General features: G+C 36.8%; 1 protein-coding gene across 3 annotated transcripts in view; it reads left to right on the plus strand.

Moving 5' to 3' along the window:
- The window catches only part of TFAP2B (transcription factor AP-2 beta), a 157,723-nt gene that overhangs the window by 7,705 nt on the left and 129,667 nt on the right, over positions 1-20,351 (plus strand). For all 3 annotated transcript variants that reach the window (XM_044062672.1, XM_044062670.1, XM_044062671.1), the window contains one exon: positions 2,350-2,410. In XM_044062672.1, coding sequence (XP_043918607.1) covers positions 2,350-2,410 — 61 coding nt within the window. The remainder of the gene's footprint in view (positions 1-2,349; positions 2,411-20,351) is intronic.

Here is a 20,351-nt window from a genome sequence, read left to right on the forward strand (position 1 = left end):
GGTAAAAACAAATAAATAAAAATAAAAAATCGTAAGGAACAAACCAAAACATAATGGAAAAATCTAGATATTCTGCGAAAATCTGGGCAGTTTATAGGTATCGCAGAATTACATTTTGAGAAGAAAATTGGGGCGTTCTTTAAAAATTAAGAGATAATGATAATTTTCGCTTTTGCCAACTAAAAGAATTATAGCTAACCATACATTATGAAGTTAAGCTAATACCCGCCAATCCATTTGGTTCATTTAATACAATTATCTACATTTACTTAAAACAGATTTGTTGTGTTCGTCGCACAAAAACGTTCCACAAGATGTTTGTTCAGCTCATATTGAACAAATGTTCCGTAAGTGTTAAAAACTATGCGGCAGGCATTCTGCCAATAAACAGAATAAATACAACACTAGCTGAAGGATAGCGAATTTCAAGAAATACGCTTTGGTAACTTGTAAAACTCTTTTTTTCTTTCGTTAAAATCAGATATCTCCCATCGAAGGAGCTTAGTAATTAAACGTTTGAGCTATTTTCCCATTTCTGTAGTTAGTCCTAATTAAATCTTTACGATTCTCAATGTGACTATTAAGTGCCTACATGCTGTGTGAATATCCTGTACAAAAACCCAGCAGGGTGCCTTAATTAGATAGCAAAATCATACAACTGTGTTCTCATCAAGTGTAGAAATGCTACTGAAAGACATTGACAGAGAAAGGCTCACTGCCTTACTGGCTCACTCAGATATACATTCGTCAAAAAACTGTCTTGTCTATCAGTCTAATCTATCTAGGTAACTAACTAGTTGTTGTCGTGCCTGAAGAAGTCATAAGGTGCTGCAGAGATACATTTCCACAATTTAAGGTGAAGTGGCACGCTAAGAAAGCCCGATGGAAACGATGTACAGAGAAAATGTTTTCAAGCCTGTATTACTTAATGTCGAGGGCAGACCCAATGCCTATTTTCAAGTCACAGTCACCCCACTGATAATACTTAGGAAGTGAAGTTTTGCTTTATGTGGTGATAATGGGGTTGGTCAATAAAAGTAATAGGGTAAGCTCTTAGAAGCTAAAATGAAACGAGTAACAACAGTACCAAAACTTTAGCATTCTATCTTATCTGTGTACATACACGCACAGATTTACACACACACACACACACACACACACACACACACACACACACATATATATATATATATATATATATATAATATATTATATATTGTAATATTTATTATTTTACTTCTGTCAGTCTGCGGTTTTTAAGTATATATATGTGTGTGTGTGTGTGTGTGTATACACACACACACACACACATATATATATATATATATATATATATATATATATATATATATATATATACTTAAAAACCGCACACTGACAGAAGTAAAATAATAAATATGTACCAGCAAACGTCTATTGCAAATATGAACTGGTCTCAAATAAAAATAAGAAAACCCTCATAATGGATTAAGCTTTCGTCCTTTATTGTGTAGGAACTTCTTCAGAATGAAAGATGATATGCATTCCACTTACAGTATAGCATTCTGATACATAGAATAATTAATGTGTGTGTGTTGTGTGTGTATAGATATAGCTATAGATATACACACACGTGTATGTGGATGTATAGCTCTATCTATATATACACACAAGCGTGTATGCTGTACATTAAACAAGCGCATTCAGTGTTGCATTCTTATATTCCTAGAAAAGACAAAGGGAGTTTCTGTTACAATGTTGCTGGCATTTTTTCTTGTACAAAGACCCCCTGTCACCCACACACACTTGCTATTTTATGTACTACTGCTCTTGTTTGTAATTGTTTATTGTGTACTTCCACCAACTTTTAAGAACTATTTAGACCATAGGCCACCTTTAAGAGTCACAAGTCTGCAAGTACGCAAAACCAAAATTATTTCTTATATTAAGTATTTTGGGGTAAACATAGGGGAGTACACGAACCTACTTATGTAAAGTAAGGGATTCTGCACTTTTCCTTCTTTTAAGTTGCTTAATCTGAACTGCATTTTCATAGATGATCGTTTTTTAAGTTACAGCATAGATGAAGAGAATACATCGTTTTATAAAATGCCAGTGTTTTGCTGCATAACCAGACTGATCTTTCACCACAAACTAACACATCCTGTTTATATTTGAAGTCAGTATAATTTGACCGATCTGGATTTCTTTGTCGATAGAAGAATAATGAAAGTCTCCTACTGGGTTAATATAAATGGAAATAACATGCTCTCCCGAGATGAGAATGACATGATTTATATACATGATTCTTTAATATCTAGTCAATTTGAATACTTATGTACTTGATTTCCACTGTTTTCATATTCGCAGGCAGTTGAAGAGGCCAATAACAATGGAATGAACATACTGGACCAGTCAGTGATTAAAAAAGGTATGTTTTCTGTAAATTTCAGGCAGAATATATCGATTATGGTTCTATAGTTCTGTAGTAGGTCACTCAGATGTGAAGCATGTGTAGCATCTTCATGTTGCAATAGTATGCAAGTATCTCTTCCCTGCGTATGAATTCTCCGATGTAATGACAGTGCTGGAAATAAGAGAGTTTAGCTGAATGGAAACACCATACTGTAAAAATGCCAACAACTATCCTCTTGGGTGAATACAGTTGACTCGTTAGATTTTCCATACATAACATATCTTTCCTTTTGAAAGATCATTTACAAATACATAATTTACCGCAGGTCTGAACACTATACATAACGTATTGGAGAAGCATTTTGTTATTTAATATATGTAATAAAAGTATAGTACAAGCCAGTTTTGCAGTATTGACTTTTTTAGTATCTCGCATTCACTGTTATAGTGATTAGATATGCGATCATACACAACTGTTAATGAGTTGTTGATTGTATATGTTGTGAACTGATACTTACCAGCATGTTAACAGACTTCGTGATTTTTTTTTTTTGCAATATGATTTGGTGTGTGGAGGGGGATTGCATATAGTAACATCTTATGTGAATGTAATATTCTTATAACTGAGTCAAGGAATGTTCCAGCCAGTCAGCAAGTTTTGTATGTGTGTGTGTGTGTGTGTGTGTGTGTGTGTATGTGTGTGTGTGTGTGTGTGTGTGTGTGTGTGTTTCATCACCGAACTCATACTGACCTCTGAGATGTATGCAATATTGTATCACATCAGATACTCTTATTCTGATGAAATTATGTTACAGGTCCTCTAGCTCACATGTTCTCATGGGGTGATGCTAGCCTCCCTGGGAATGCCTGGGCCTGGTTTGGTAAATGTCCATTCGGGTCTGAAATGCTGCTATTTAAAATTGTGCTTAGTGGGTACTGATTTTAAGTAAGAAGGAGCCAAATGTAAAATAGTAACCAAGGAATATATGGATTTGATTGCAAATCAGTAATGAACGAATACACCCAAAAACCCAAATCCAGAATATTTTAATCGTGTACTGTGCGTGTGTGTTGGAGGAAGCCCTGCTTCTATAATTTATGGGGAGACCAAAGTACGTTTCTGTGCTTTAAGCATGGTTGAGTGTGACATTCTGTAAACCTATGCCCTCTACCTTTTCGCACATTGGACTGCAGTTGTCGTAGGCTGTGATACTGATTACATCTCAGTAATCCTAAAATGTCAGTCGTCTACTTCCTTAAATATAATACCATACTTTTATTGAGCTAATACCCATGTACTTCTTGAATCTGAGATGTTTTCAACTGTGCATAGTGCTAGTAATTCAGGTTCAGTCCTCAATTCTCGTGTGTCTGAGTGCCTGTGTGTGCTTGTGTGTATGTCTGTGTGTGTGTGTTGGGGAAACAGATAATTAAAAAAAAATCAGAGTTGGATGTAGTTTAAAAACAATTCCTCACTTAAGTGCCACTACATATTGTTCACAACATATTAACGCCTCCATTGTCATTTATGTTGACAGTTGCCTTCTAAAGTACGTTATAACTGTTTACTTCTCTTACCATTGATCTATATTGTAAAGTGTTTACATAAATGATGACTAAATTGCATGAAGGATAGTGCTATGTGGTTTTGATGCAGTCATGTTATTAAAAATTACAAACGCGCTTTCTGCTTACAGAGTCATTCCAAACGTATTGTGCATGTGGTGGTGGAGGAGGGGGGGGGGGGCAAAGGCCCCAAAATCAAGGATAGATTTTAAATAATGCTCTTATAAGTTTAGAGAGTTGGTAGAAAAACGGGTTTTGCATTCGTCTGCATTTCCGACTGAGATAATGAAGTATGTATGAAGCTCAAGTGTTTGTTACTAGTGACTTCAATCCCCAGAAATTTGCCAGAAAAAAAAAAACATTTTTTTGAGAAGCAGACCAAAAATATGAGGTACAAATCTAGACATTCTGGGAAGTCAAGAGTTATGCTTAAAAAAGTATCTTGTTTCAGACACACACACAAACACACACACACACACACACACACACACACACAATGGCATTTTACTGAATGACCATTTAGCACAGCATAATATATTGATGAGTGGTGAAAGTATGAAAGTAAACTACAACACAGTCAACACTTAATCAACAGCTTAAACAGGCACACAAAAGAAATTAGAGTCTGTGTTGATGGCACCCCTTTAACGCAATTGATACGTTAAAATACTTGAGACCTGTCTCTGCCAAGGAGAAAATTGCAATGAAGCGTCTTTTGAGACACTAATCTGTAAGAAAAAAAATATGGTAGTTTAGTTACTTTACAGTGTAACTGTAATCATCAGTCTTCGTAATTAAATGGGTTGTGTTGTTTTGCATTCTACTATTCTCTCAAAAAAGTTAAAGAAATTAGAATTGAAACCCACTACATAACACGAAAACTTATGAGTAAAACGCTACGCGAGGTCTTGTGGAAGTTATAGTAAGCAAAGTTTTACATATAGTCAGTTAAGAAAAGACTAAATAATCATGTGGCAGTTCTTAAAATAGATGGATTTTGACTGATATCGTATAAATAATCATTACTGACATGAAGCGTTCAATGCTATTATTATCAGACGCTTAATTTCCTCGGGACCCCCCAAAAACATATTTGGAGAAGCTGATTAGTAACACATTAGTTCCTATGTGTGTAATTGATGTGTGAGTGCGTGACTCCAGCTATGAACTGGCGTTCTTTCCAGTATTAGTCTCAATGCTTTGGGCCCACAGTGTACGCTGAGAAGATCTGGCTTCCCGCGACATTAAGTTAGACAAAATTGTTATGTACTAACTAAGCAACATGCCTTTTACTTAACGATCAGTTGTTAAAATTGACTTTCTGTTTTCTGACACAGCAGTTTGCACTCAGTCATAAAGAAATCAGAAAACTGACTGTTTAGTGACATGCATTAAAGTCTTTCATTGACTATCCATTGCTATATTGCCAATTGTCTTATTCATCAGGTCATTTTGTCCTGCCAGCCTAGGCTAAATAAAAGAGCATGGAAAAGGAGAGAAGCATATTTCCTCTAATGAATATAGCAGTAGAACTAGCATAACTCTTCCAACTAAAAGAAAATGTATCTGTGTTTGTTTACTAGCATCACCCAAATTCATAATCAGTTTATTTTATATTAACTTTCTGTAAACTGGTCTCTTCAGTCGCCTAGTTCATAGCTCTCAACCTTCCATGTCCAAATGAGGAACACTAGCCCTCGTAATGTGGAACAAATGAACAAAATGTGCAACACATACTAATGGCTTACTAACAACTTCAACTAGAAGGTCATAGGATGGTTAAAATATGCTGGTTTTAATTATAAAGAAGATCTTTAATGAATTGATATTATTCATTTCTATTTACAATGGATTTCACTTAAAAAATTCCTAACACTGAATGTGTGACAGAGTCTTTCAATGTGGAACTTTGAGGGAACTTCGGGGAACATGAACTTTTTAAGACACCAAATGAGGTGCGTTCCTCGTAATGAGGTACGCTTGAGAGGTATGCCTAGTGTAATTGCTGTGTTTAGTAGTAACAAGCTAACCAAACACCTCAGACACATTTCTGGAGCGTATAAAAGGACATATGTGCGAATCCTACTTTAAGTCTTTCCAGCTGAAATCTGCCTGAAATCTGCCCCCCCCCCCTCCAATGCACTTTCAAGCTTGGGTCAGAAATAACTGTTTTGTCACCCGCTTACATTTACACACATGTCTTTGCTTCAGGGTAATGAGTAACAATAATGATACTAAAAGTAAAGTAATGTTACTACTTTGCAAAATGTTTATTTTCTAGACAGGGTAATCTTCCTACACACTGTAACACAATACAGAATACGCTCAGTGGACACGTATCAATTGCCCTGATTTTCTAGTTTTGCTCAGTATTTTGCTGCAATCAACTTTTTTTTTAATGAAAAAAAAAATGGTAGAATAAAATCAACATCGTGCCATTCGTTAGATACTCTCGTTCGGAAAATGTGTAGCAAGCAATACTGTCTTATTATGTCAGCCTTCTAGGTCGTTAACAAATGTAAAATAAAATAAATAAAATACTATTTTAAAAGTGTCCTTGATTTGGAGATTTTGTCCCCGAAAACTATGGCACAATAGTTGGTCCTCCGGTGCTTTTGTTTTCAACTGCATTGTTGGTCATACAAATGCTCTTGGTGAACGTTATTAAAGAATACCATGCACGGTGCAGACAACCCCCTAAGGCAATTCTTAGCTCAATGCTGAAATAAACCCTTTTGTATTCCAATACTAACATTTCTTTTTTCGGTCTGCTATCAAGTTCTTTACAGCTGTTGATTTTAACCGCACGTTGCGTGCATCCGAATGTTTGCAGGAAGCCACGTAGTAGCTTTTAGGTGGGTGCATGCGCGTGAGATGTTATGGTTTGCAACAAACCCACCATCGCCTGGAAAAAAAGAGAACGTGACCTTTGTCTTTAATTAAACTTTCCAATGTTCTGTGGGGTTAGAATTCTATGGCAAGTTATAAGGACCATCCGTCAGTGTTTCGTGAGGTCGCCGTTATTGGGTTGTATGTCAAAACCAAACCCAGTAAGGTCATGCATACCCGACCGTGAAACATGCAACGAGAAATATATATAATTTTAAATAATTTACTGTTGTGTGCCAATTGAGTTTTAGCAAACGATGAATAGCACTGACGAATAGCGTGTTGCTTGTTCATAAATCAGGTATTTAACTAAATAAAATTATAAAATTAAATCCCTACAAATACGAATTGGGTATAATATGCTGCCAAACAGTTAATAGTAATCTAACAAATATATCCCAAAATGTATTTCGATAATCTCTGTAGATTAAATACATTATAAAATACTTTTACTAAACTGTACTTTGGATGTTTGTCCACGATACAATTTGTAGTAATGCCGTATATTATAATATGTTGTTAAAATGATGTTGCGGCCTGACAATGGTTGTTATTAATAAAGTGCTGATGATAAAAAAATAATCGACTGCTATATTCTCACTTTCCTTATATGTTCTCATTCTTATGCTAAGTGCAAGGCTGTTAGCTACAAGAATATGGACTTTGTTTTTTGATGATATTAGCGTTAGAAAAAAAAACACAACTAAAGGGACGCATTTTGGCAGGAAACCAAATTTATATTATTCGTCGGCCCCTTTTAATAGATTTGTAGGCGTTTATAACATATATGACTTAATGCAACTGATACCAATATCTCCTTCCAATGCACGAGTGAGATTAGCAAATGTTTGCAGTTCCTTTTAAAGATGCAAGGGGAAATGATTAGCTAATTGAACAAATTATGAACAATTGCAATAAGTCATTAGCTCACATAACGCAAATGTCGAATACCAGTAATATTCTAGCTTTGAGGAGCCGAATACTAGGTTTTTAGAAACTGGTAAAACATAGAGGAAGAAAACTTGGTTTATGTTGCAAATGCAATAAATATTATTACAGAGTACTTGGTTGCATGGACTCCTCTAATCATAACCACAATATACAGACATTGACAAAGATAATAAAAGTATTAATTGAGAAACAATTTCAGCCCTTCACCAATAGTTTTCTAGACAAAATCAGTATATGTAGAGCAGTTAGTAAAACACAGGTAACAAAACAAGGACTCTGATTAACAAGTGAATCGTATTAGAAGTAATCTGAAACTGTTTTTAAATTCACTAACTGAAGGTGTACCAACAAAAGGGCAGTTCAAGAGTGATTTTTTCTGTAATTACTCTTGTCTTCACTTAGATGGTTTAACCTTCTCCAGATTTATAATATAACTGAACTATCGAGCTTTTTGTCATAAAACGTCAAACTTCTTCGTTCGGCTTTTCCCGGTTGAGGGTCGTCACAGCGGATCAATGACAGTGGAGTTTTATATTGTCGAGTTGCCATCCCGGCGCCCAGCCTTCCACGGGAGGCACACACTTACATTTGGGGCCAATTTAGAGTGTCCAATCCACCTACTGCATGTCTTTACGATGAAACAGGAGCATTCGAAGAAAATCCACGCGACCACAGGGAGGACATGTAGCCTCCACACAGAAGGCACCCCTGCCGAGAATCGAACTGAAGAACCTCTTGCTGTGCGGAGGCAACGCTAGCCGATGCACCACCGTGGCCGCCCCGTGAAACGTCAAACTAACTTGAACAAAATATAGCTCTTGGCTTTTTGCGGTTGTGCCATTTCAGGCAACATTTCGAAGAGAAATTAAACAAATGCCTTCAGTTAAGTTATTATTTTATTTGTATGTTAGAGACAATGTTCTGGTATCATTGAACACAGCTCAAAATCCCATGGATATAACTTAGGGTATTTTCAAAACGCTTTATAGGTCGATTCATATAATTATGTAGATTACTGCTTAAGTCGCAGTCCTATTCTCTCGTATCGCAATAGTTTGTAGTTAAAATTAAGCATTATGCTAGAACAATTAATAAGAAATGCATGCAAGGAGACTGAATCTATAAGGGAAGAAAATATCTGCAGCAGGTGTTTTGTTCTGAGCGGGGGTGTGGTCAGAAATGCATATTTTGTATTCAGGCCTTATTCTCTTACCACCGCCACCAACCAAATCATTATAAAATGTACACAACTCTCAAAATGCGTCCCCTATGCACTTTAGGAAGGGGACAGTTTACTTTCAACCGTTGCCGCTTATAGCGATAAAAAGCCTAGTTTAGCGGTGCATTCTTCTCACAAAAACATATTTTGTAGAGCAGTAGAGAAAACAATAATTTAGACATGAATAAATATGTTGTGCTGTTTGGACTATAAAGCTTCTGAGAAATGCGCAGAAAAAAGTATTCACTTGAGTACAGTGAGTATGACTAGCTACACCATTGATTCTGACCCTTATGCAATAGCCGACAGGAGACTGAAATGCATGCTGAGCTGATTCCGGAATCCAATTTTCCTTAAAATTCACGCATATGATGCATTTAGCCTGGGGATTCCACTAATCTAACCATTAATTATGGATTTTCTTGTACCTGTCGTTGATATAGGCCAGATATCTCTGTTTTCAGCTTAAGAGTAATTGTTTCAGAGGTGTGTTGTGGCGGGCATTTTATACATTTATTTAGATTTTGTTGATAGGGTTCCACTAGGCCAATGGGGGGAGGGGGGTACTTATACTAACTAGGGAACATTTTTTGCCGGGACATCAGGGATCTTCCCTTACTCTTTTCGACAGGTACTGTGGGATTTTTTTACATCCACTTGAGCTACCACCAACTCAGGTAGATTGGGTCTTATTTTAACGTCTCATCTGAAAGACGGCATACTGAGATATACAGTACTCCCTTATTCTGTACTAAAAAGTCGGCAATGAGAAATGAATCCAACTCCCGGTGTGGGGAATAGGAATCAACAGCCTTTCAATTTTACAAGAAATGCAAGTAAGTTACCTGTTGAGCTAGTGAAAAGGAGCAAGGTGGTCATCGTAAAATAAACGAAAGTCTGAATGTTTGCAGGGGAAAAAGACTTGTCTTGGCTTTTCATCCAGAAAAAAGGAGGTCATTGTCTCACTGTACTCATTCCTCATTAGACCCATTATAGAATACAACGCCCCGTTTGGTATGTACCTTTCACGACATCTGCAACAACTGGAAAGGCCGCAGAAATACCTAACTAAAAGAATCACAGGCCTAAAACAGATGCCCTATGCTGTCCGTCTAAAAAAAATCCAGCTATACTCTGTCACATATCCTCTACTCAGAGGCAATCTCTGCTTAACATACAAGGCCATGTCAAACCCAGAGCTGTTGGACATGCTACACTTAAAGAAATCCAATCCCTCAGAGCCACACCCTCAAGTGATCTAAACCTTGTCATCACAATGAACAAAACATGCTGGAGGGATAGGTTCCTGACCCAAAGACTCCCCATACTCTAGAATAGACTGCCCATACATGTCAAGCAGAGCGCCCCTTTGGCCTTCTTCAAAAGGAACCTTCACGATTGGATGGGAGATAGGAAATTCACCCCGGGGATCACATCAGTCGCCCTGCTAGACAGGGGTCCAAGGAAGTAAATATTGTGGGAAGAAATAGCCAGGGAATTGTTATGGCTAGACTTGTATAGGTCATAGGGCCGATAGCCTTTTACCAACATATTAACCTATTTTATTATGTTGTTATATGAAACTGGGTGGCGAAAAGGTAAATAGCTAAAGGACTGGAAGGGGAAAATAATACTGGCGGTTTGGGAGGACAGACAAGCTTTGGGTAGGAAAAATAACAAGAACGAAATTATGAAAGATTGTTATGAGCTTCGTAGATAATATATATATTAGGCTATCAGTTTATAGACTATTACAAGCCTAGTCAACAGCCAGAATCAAATCCTGTACTCTGCAACTGTTCGGTAAAGACCTTAAACACTATGCCGACTCATCTCCTAGGGAGAGATTCGAATCAGGAAAGTGGTGGGGTTATAGATGTTACAAGGCTTGTGCGTCGATGTAGGAAGAGTCAGTAGGTTAATACGACGAGAAATAAGGATTAACCCCCGAATGACCCACATAAGCAGTAGATATAAAATTTGATCGCTGAGCAAGAGAACGTGGCACATGAGTTTTAATCTAGTCACATCTTCATGACAGTCAAAACATAAATTGTGTGTGTGTGTGTTTTAGAGTGTTATAATAATTAAGAAATTATAATCTGGTAAATTGTAATATAGCATTGTTATACGGTGATTTTTGGGGGTATGACATATATGGTTATGTGTTATGTGGATATAGTTATTTTACCTGAGTGTACTAGAGTTTATATTATACAAATGTTTACTCTGTTGAATAGCTATATTCACAAATAAATACAATTCAATAGAAATAAATCTCTCTGAGTCCTTGCTCAGAGTACAGACAAAGGCAGAAAGTGATTATGTGCAAGGACAGTGCGGACAATTTTTGGAATAAGAACATTCTTATTGATAACTTAGTCGAATTAAGAGTTATATATTATGATTCTTAACAAGCCAACTCAGCTATTGAGCTCCCCTTAAAATATTTAACTCCCGCTCTTATGGGACTCTGCTTGAAAGCATAATACTCAAGCTTTGAGCATTAGAAATCAAAGCAGTGGTCTTTAAAAGTCATAACAGAGGGTGAGAAAGATGAACACTTTCTTATTTTACACAGTAGAAGGCCTTTATAGACTATTAGACCCTATATAGTTATTTCTACTGAATATTTGTATAGGCTTAGTATATGTATTTAATAAAGTATCTGCTAATAAACAAACCTGGACTTGTGAGGAACATCATAAATCTAGGAGGATCAAGACTAAGTCTGAGTGCCAAAATCATACCGTTATGACTAAATCATAGCAGTAGAAGGATATGCTGGAAAATTCATGACATGCTTGTTTGTTAGTTTCGATGACTGTTTGCTACAAAGGTCAAAGAACCACAGCAAAGGCAAACTGCAAAACATGGGCCAAGTTACAAAGATCTAATCACATTTATATAGCAGGCAGTGCACTTGTTATAACAAAAGAGACCCTTGGAAAGTCTAATGTTTGCTTAGAGGATGCTTGCAAGCATGTTTTAGCAAGGTCATTTACTGCTGAAGCTTCACTTCGACCATTGAGAAATCTCTTATTTTTGGGAGAGTGAACGAGAGAGAGAGAGAGAAAGAGTTACGAGTCCACACTAGAAAAAGGCAGTTATCTAGTTTATGTGGAGCAATTTGGGTGTCGAGGGTAGGCTTAGACTTTGGTTATGGTGTTTAGGAAGACACAATGATACTTTGTGGGAGGAGAAAGGAGACATGAAATTGAAGGCTTTTATTGACAAATGATCTGAAGGTGACTGGCATTAGCTACATGTACAGATTTTTTACGGATATCAGATGTTCAGAAATATATGGTAAATAGGCGCCATTACAATGATGAGAAGTAAAGTGAAAAAAAACATGGTGTATAATAAAGATACACATGTGAGCGGGCGCGCACCTACACGAACGGATAGAGAGATAGATACTCAGACAGTCAGTCCTATAGACAGACAGACTGGGGCGAACAGAGATGTAGACTAACAGTTGCATTACTCTAATTGTGTTTTTTTTTTCTCACCACTAAATCGTCACTGATAAACAGAACTAAGTTTTTATGCGCTCATTCTTCTTCTTCTTTCGGTTTTTTTAAATCAATATAATTGTTTAGTGAGACATAAAAACAGTTTTATTTTGACAAATGAAACTCCCTAATACGGCAACGTTTAAACACATGCAGTATACTTTTGGTACTGACACGTTTAACGCGAGTATGTCATTACATCGTTTTTAGTTATTTTACACTGAGTTTTATATGCACAATCAACAATACTACATCATACTTTCAGTCGTTTTCCAATCTGCGGTGGTGGTGCTGCGGTAGCGCTGTCGCTTCTCAGTTAGAGCGTCTTCTGTGTGGCGACATGCGTGAATGGTCGTTCCTTCGTTGAAGGTTGTGCGTTAGGCCCGGCAAGCCAGTACGTAAAAATCTACTGCCAATCATTAGTGGACCGGAGTTCCGCTGTGGCGACCCCTAACCAGGAAAAGCTGAAAGACACAAACAAACTTTCAGTCGTTTTCCAGGTAATACATCAAATGGGTCAAACAACAACACTATGACCGTTAGGAATGGACAACCACACTTTGTTTAGTAATTGTTACTACACAGTTGTTTTGAGTAACATTGTGGTGATGGCTTGCCCTTAATTAGGTGCAAATATGAATGGTATTTTTATAAATTAATTTTGCAACTTCCTACCAAATACAAAAAAGTGTGGCTAGGGTGGTAGTTGTATATATCCCCTTTATCCACCATTCTGTCTTCCTTCCTATCTATTGCTCTATCTTGGGTAGAGCACAATTTACACGGGCATGCATGTAAATTTGCAAGTGCAATCCAAGGACGGAAACCCAGAGACGGACAAATATGAAAAGCACTACGTCATGGCGCCCGTCAGTGTCAAGAATTACTGGATCAAAACCTATCTGTTTTACAGATGCAGAAGTGTTTCTAGTGCTCACCATAAATAGGAGTCACAGTTTTATTAAAAAAGTAGTTTTAGGCTGCAATGTCAGAACTTGTTACTAAGTTGGCGACTTAAGAATTTACCTCCACACTCAGAAGAGAATATGTGAACTTTATTCCTTGTGTAAGACCTATGCAGTCTTTACGTCACAGAGCATTAATGTTTCCTTTTTCCTAAAGGACACAGTGTGCAGTAATGACTACTAAGTTTTTATGACTGCACACCCTCTGTCGTTTAAATGGTTATGGTAAGTTGTAGCTTTACTTTTGTGCTTTTATGTGTACTAAATTAAAGCATGTGGTGTGTTGAGTTTTCCAAGATTTTCTTCACTTTTCTTTCTCTGTCCATCTGTATTACGTTTAGGACAGTTTGCAATAATGACTTCTCAATCTTGTTAATTGTTAACAAAGAGTTGATGTTTACAATAAATAAATAAACAAACAAACAAATGTATACTTGTTCATGAACGCACGCATTATGTTGTGTAAATGGCTAGGTCCTGCTTTACCTTAACCTTTTGTTTATGATGAAACCAAATCACAGTTTGAGGTAGTGTGTGTGTGTGTGTGTGTGTGTGTGTGTGTGTGTGTGTGTGTGCGCGCGCGCGCGCGCAAAAGCGTATTTGTGCATGCTTTCGTTCGTGCATGTGTTATGATGCCATGTATACATGTGTCGCATTCTTCTCACTGCTGGCAGTAGAAGAAATGAGACCTCTTTGAAATCTGATTAAAGAGATAAAACCAGTGCCTCACTTTTAAGTATTTTTTCTTCTCTGTCGACGGAAAGCAGTTTCTGCCTCAATCAAAACAGGCTAGCATTTTTAAAGAAATATGTTTTTAAAGGCAATCAGCTATGACCCCATGCGCACCAGTAAACAGGTATTTCACCCACTGTACAGGAAGGAAGCAATATTCACGTGTAACAATGTATTTTATCAAATATCTGTCTGCAGTTGTTTACAGTGTGTGCATGACAATTTTATCCTGTCAACTGTTACAAAATCAAAGTTGATTATGTAACCCCTTGTTACGTTTCTAATCTGGGCTGAGATGACATTTTTTGATGTAATTAAGTTAAAAGGAAACAAGTTGGTCCCCAAAGACAAAGTAAACGAGTTAAGGCGAGGAAATAAATGTTTCATTCATTGCGAGATCTCAAGAGCTCATTCTGGTCTAATTTTCTGCATCAGCCCCGATTGTGCTATAAATACAATGGTGAGGGACTTAAGGGCTTATCTTTCATTCATTCAATTCAGTGTAACATAAACTAAAGAAACCTAACTGTTAAGGTAGTTTTAGGAATGACATTTTAGAAATTCTTATAATGCATGTGATGAAAGTGAAATAATTTTATTTTGGAGGCACGGGACTTGGGGGTTTATAGTGGGCAGCCTTTTCAGAAATGCCTAACTGCATTAAAACAAAGAAACAATGAGAAATAAAGAAAGGATTTTACAAAATTACTAAACGGGAATGCAACATTTAAGGGGTAGTAATTAAGATATAAGTACCGATAATGAACAAAGAAACGGAGGGAAATAAAGGAATCATCATAATTACTAAACGGGAATGCTACATTAAAGGGATGACTGACAAAGATATAATTACCGATAATTTGTAAGTAGTCTGGGATTGTGGAAACGTGAGCATCAATCTGAAATAAATGCGCTTGAAGCCTTATACAGTATTGCCCCATATTAATGCATTTGTTATTGTATTTTTAAGAGTACCAGCAAATAATACAGGACTTTTTGTAATTCAGATCTGTCTGGATTACAACACAACTTTTTTGTAATGCAGTTTCTGGCATGTGTCGTATTTCCTTTTCCCCCTTTCATCATCTAATTGGTTCTTAAAACTGTCATGATGCTTTTTCTTAAAGGTGTCGGTTTTGCTTTCGTCACACGGATTAATTATTTAACTTCTAATTTTTACTTATTTGTTAGATCCTTCCCTCTGCTGTTTAGTTTTGTAATACACAGAGTCTGTTGATTAAAATGTGCAACTCATCAGGTGACCTCATCTGGCCCTTTTAGGGGGGAAAGTCATCCCCACTTCTCAGAGACAGCAAGCAGATTGGTGGAGTTTTGCTCAATGCAGAATTAATTTCTTAATCTTACTGTTCTCACAAATGTGGAATTCTCAGTGATGATGAAAGCTAAACTAGTTTTGTGTAATATCATTGTTATTAATTCGGCATATTAACTATTTCAATTACTATTTTTCATTGTGGAGCTTATATCAGCATTTCCCATTTCTATTCACACAGGATCATATCTTTTCATCTGTCCCTGATTTTGGCTCAGAATTTAGTTATATCCCTCCTAATCCTTCCTAAAGCTGTCATTTTTGGCAGAAAATGTGCTAGATTAAACTTAGTAAGTAGTTGCAATCATTAAAGTCACAGACTTCTTTTACTTTAGAAAATCAATTCACATTCTCTTATTTTTGTCAGCTTTTCAAGTTAATAGTGCTAATACTTTAAAAAAGTCTTCCTGAATGTCCCTGATTATTTCTGGTTTTGCCCCTGTCGTGGAAGTAAGAGGTTGACCGATATGCTTAAGATTTCTGCAGACACATTCACAGACGTAATGGATTCAAAGATTCAAATAAAGTTTGTAATGGATGCTAGTCTGTAACATTAGACACATACTGAACGTGCAAGACTTGTTTTTCAGGTGAATATTTTATTTAAGAAATATATCCATCTCGAGAACTAAACGTCATATATCTGAAATGATATTTGGGTTATATTGATGAAGGTGCAACAGTAATATTACAACAGATATTTATTCGAAATTACAGACGATAGATATTTGCCTTGTACATCGATGTAATGTTTTACCTGCACTATTCTTTTCTGTCTCCTCTCTCAGTGTCTCTCTCTCTCTCGCTCGCGCATTTGCAATTAATTATAGCTGTAACATCTACACATTTTATACAAAAACAACGTTCTTCACCAAGTCAAGAAAGAGACACGATAAACTGGTGTTGAGCGCTTTCGTTCTTTAATTAGTGTTAAGAACTTCATCAGAAACAAAATAGCTATGTTTGCAAACCACTCTACCAAGTGAAATTTATCTTTCTCTGGGCAACGGCTAAAATTTATTTTAAAGCCACTCAATCTTAAAAGAAGCATTACTCAAATCTCTCAAAATGTAGGAATCCGAATATTTATTTTTATTTGTTTTTGGTTTACCACTCCTGACTTCACTCCAGCCGAACTCAATGTTTTAGATGACACTAAGCTAATTTCAGTATACATACAGCCAACGTAATTTTCCCTCTATTGTAACTCACAAATGCTTTGCCCAAAAATCAGGGAGAAAGCGAAAAAATAATGAGGGGCAAAGTGAAAAGGCCCAAAATACATGACACATTTTTAACAATGCGCCTAACTACTTAGAACGTTGTGTTAAGAATTAACAGTTTTGCAGTAGCATGCATGTACTGAAGGGTATGACGTCTGAAACTCGTACGTCTGTAGTCACATACGGAGTTTTCAACGATTACAGGCAAAAGAAAAAAACACTCATTTTTTGAAATCGGCCCAAATGACACCTACGATTTATTCATTCGAGGTTATTTTGGGCCAAGTCTGATCTAAGTTCCTGTTTCAAAACTATTTTTTAATCTTAAATTTCATCAGGGCTGTCTCTCCCAACAATAAATGAGTATCTATTTAGACTTTCTTTCTGCCTGCCTAGCTACCTACGTACATCCTTCTCCCTTTCTTTCTGTCGCGATCTCCCCCTCTTGTTTTACTCATGGATGTATATTTCGTTTTTCTAACATAATCAGGCAAACTAAAATGATCCATAATTCCATTTAGTGGTTAAATCCCGGATAAAGGCCGCAGTCTTAAAGTGTTATAATAACACATGCTAAGACTACAGAACTCCTTTAGTTTACATCTTTTTTGTATTTTTCCTACGCTTTAAGTTTGCAGTTGCTACTCCTTTAGTTTATATGTTTTATTTTTCCTACGCTTTAGGTTTGCAATTGCTATTCCATTTCATCTAGCCCAGTTCCTGTTTTTTTTTTTTTTTTTTGCGATCCTCAGTAATCTTTAAAACTTATTTGTGGAGCGCTGTTTGTAATTAATAGCAGTCCAATGGACACAATTCTTTTTGAGTTGAGCGAAGGGACGTGCCGACACCCTGTTTTGAACCTTGTACCAATTGGCTTCATCAGCGATGCATTAATCCATCTCGCTACAGAGTCGAGAAAGTGCATTTGCAAGAAAGTAATTACAATTCAAAAAGTATAATAACACAATCAGAAGAAATGTGAAGTAAAATTAACAGAAAACGTTTAGTGAGGTACGCATGCACAGGATCACCAAAGTTTATTTGCAAACAGAGGTGTCTCTCTCTGTGACACACACACACACACACACACACACACACACACACACACACACACACACACACCTGGCTCTTCTTTTGAATCATCGATTAATGCACTGCTTTTCCTCTGAGCATTACGACTATGAAGTGAGACAGTAAGACACTCGGCATGCTCACTGATAACTCGGATAACTTCTAAAAGTAAAGATAATTCTCCGAGCCAGAAAAAATGCGATTTCGTTACACATGATTCACCTTTCCACAGTCACCGTCGAAAAAAAAAACACTTCAGTAGTGTTTTCGCATTTGAGGACTTACTTAAGGTCTCAATTTATATCTTCTAATTACTTCTGTCTGTATCAATATTCAGAATGTGTGTGCGTGCGTGTACAAAACAGGAGATGTCAAGCGTCTGAAAACGCACGCGCGCACTGTGCATGTTTGTGTCCACATGCATATACAGTATATACTATAGGGAAGAAACAAGAAGTGCGTCTATTCACCTATATACTTCAGTAGTGTAATTTCATTTGATGAGTCATGGTCCAACTTGATATGAGTAAATTACATTTGTCTGTGTCAAAAAACATAAATCATACGTCTCAAATGCTCAGACTTTAGCAGAGCGTCCATATTTTTACTCTATATTTGTAGTCTTCTCTCATACAATTTTTGGTTTTCTGCCAGATAACTGAGGATTTAATTCACCAAATAAAGTCAGATATTTGAGGTTCAGATCAGATATCCTTCAGAAAATGCATGCTGATACAAAAGCGATTAATTTATCAACTTTCTGAGTCTATATGTGTTTTGGGGCCTTCGCCCCTTATTCTTTTTGAATGTGTGTGTGTTCGTCTGTGTGTGTGTGTGTGCGTTTGTGTTTTCTGGGGTATGCATGCGTTTTATCCAAAATTGCTTTTATGCACCGTTCGCGGATTTATCTGATAGGAGCCGACATATCTCCATCCATGAACAAAGCAGGTATCTGAGAATAAATGAATGCGATGATGTTCTTTACAAAGTTTCACTCATGATTTTGGACTTTTGCTCCAAATTATTTTACATTTTCGTCTTGACGTTTGAGTTTAAAGGCTGGGGGTTATGGTGAAGTGAACACTCTAATTCAGATGCATCTAGACCCAGACAACTCAGTATCCAAAAAGCAGATTCACAAAATACATTTTTTTCTGAAATTCAAAACCTTCACATTGCACTCACGTGGCACATATGGATTCAGCAAACTACTCTGCCCACATACAATATATACATAGGTTCATAGGTTGGTACTAGGCTATCGGCCCCAGGGCCTATACAAACCTAGCCATAACATATTAATATTCAGATTGAAACACTGACTATATAATTTAAGTCAGCACCCTTCTTTGGTAATAACAATGGCAAAACATGAATACTTCCTTGGAATCATCCCATCAGTTTCCCTCTTCAAGTCATTAAAGCAATTGACTATCGCTTCTGCATTCAATGAGTTCCATAATCTATTTAGTGCTTGAAAAGCAGAATGGTGCAATAACCCCCATCCTTTATCTTTTATTTTAAAGATTACCTTCCCCAGATTTGATGAAGGAACTGTTATATCAAAAGAGACACATTCTTTCTCAGATTATCACGGCCTCTAATTCTTCCAGATTTAACCACCTTGATTATAGATTATATTTAGTAGTGATAATAAAGCACAGAAGACTGGCTACGCAATATAATGTTAATACATGATCTGTAGTTTTGTGCAACACATTTTACATTGATTGTATTCGGCAGACTTTTTAGTTTAAAGACATGATGCAGGTAGGTGCGTGGGTAAATGGGTTCGCCTTCTTTGAAGGTTGGGCGTGGGGCTGGCAATTCGGCACCGTAAAATCCACTGCCATTCATTAGCGGACCGGAGTTCCGCTGTGGCGACCCCTAACCGAGAAAAACCGAAAGTATTCGGTAGACTTTTTAGCTGATAATGCAGTCATTCATTATCTGATTGATACCATTTCCAGAGCACAAGACCTGCATCTTATGGTCTTTGCTTTCCAAAACACTGTGCGGAATGGTAATCTGCACTCTACAGGAACACGCACAGGTACACAGTAAAGAGATGTAAAGGTACTGTATTTTTACGTCATCGAAATGACGTGCGATGGACATAATGCAAACCGGATTCAATCAGTATATGCCTTAATGCACTCCTTATTCAATGTATTCAGTAAAATGTCTGGGGAGATCTAGATTTTTTTTGATCCCACTAATTTAAAAACCGCGAATGCAGAATGTGATTTTTTTTACCGTGTTTGAACATTAAAAAAAAGCCAGAGCAGCCATCGGCAAAGTAGTTCTGCTTTTACATCTTGAATGTAGACTTCGCAGTTTTGCTTCTGCCTCCATAAAACATTGCCTGTCATAATCCAATCTCTAACAGCATTTGTGCATTCATTACAAACTCTGTGAGCATCACTATCACTCTAGAGAAAGCCAAATGATTACCCATAAAACAAGGATCTAACTTATTATTAGCATCCC

The sequence above is a fragment of the Protopterus annectens genome, chromosome 2.part1 (assembly GCF_019279795.1).
Source record: "Protopterus annectens isolate FY-2018-M chromosome 2.part1, PAN1.0, whole genome shotgun sequence".
NCBI lineage: Eukaryota > Metazoa > Chordata > Ceratodontiformes > Protopteridae > Protopterus > Protopterus annectens.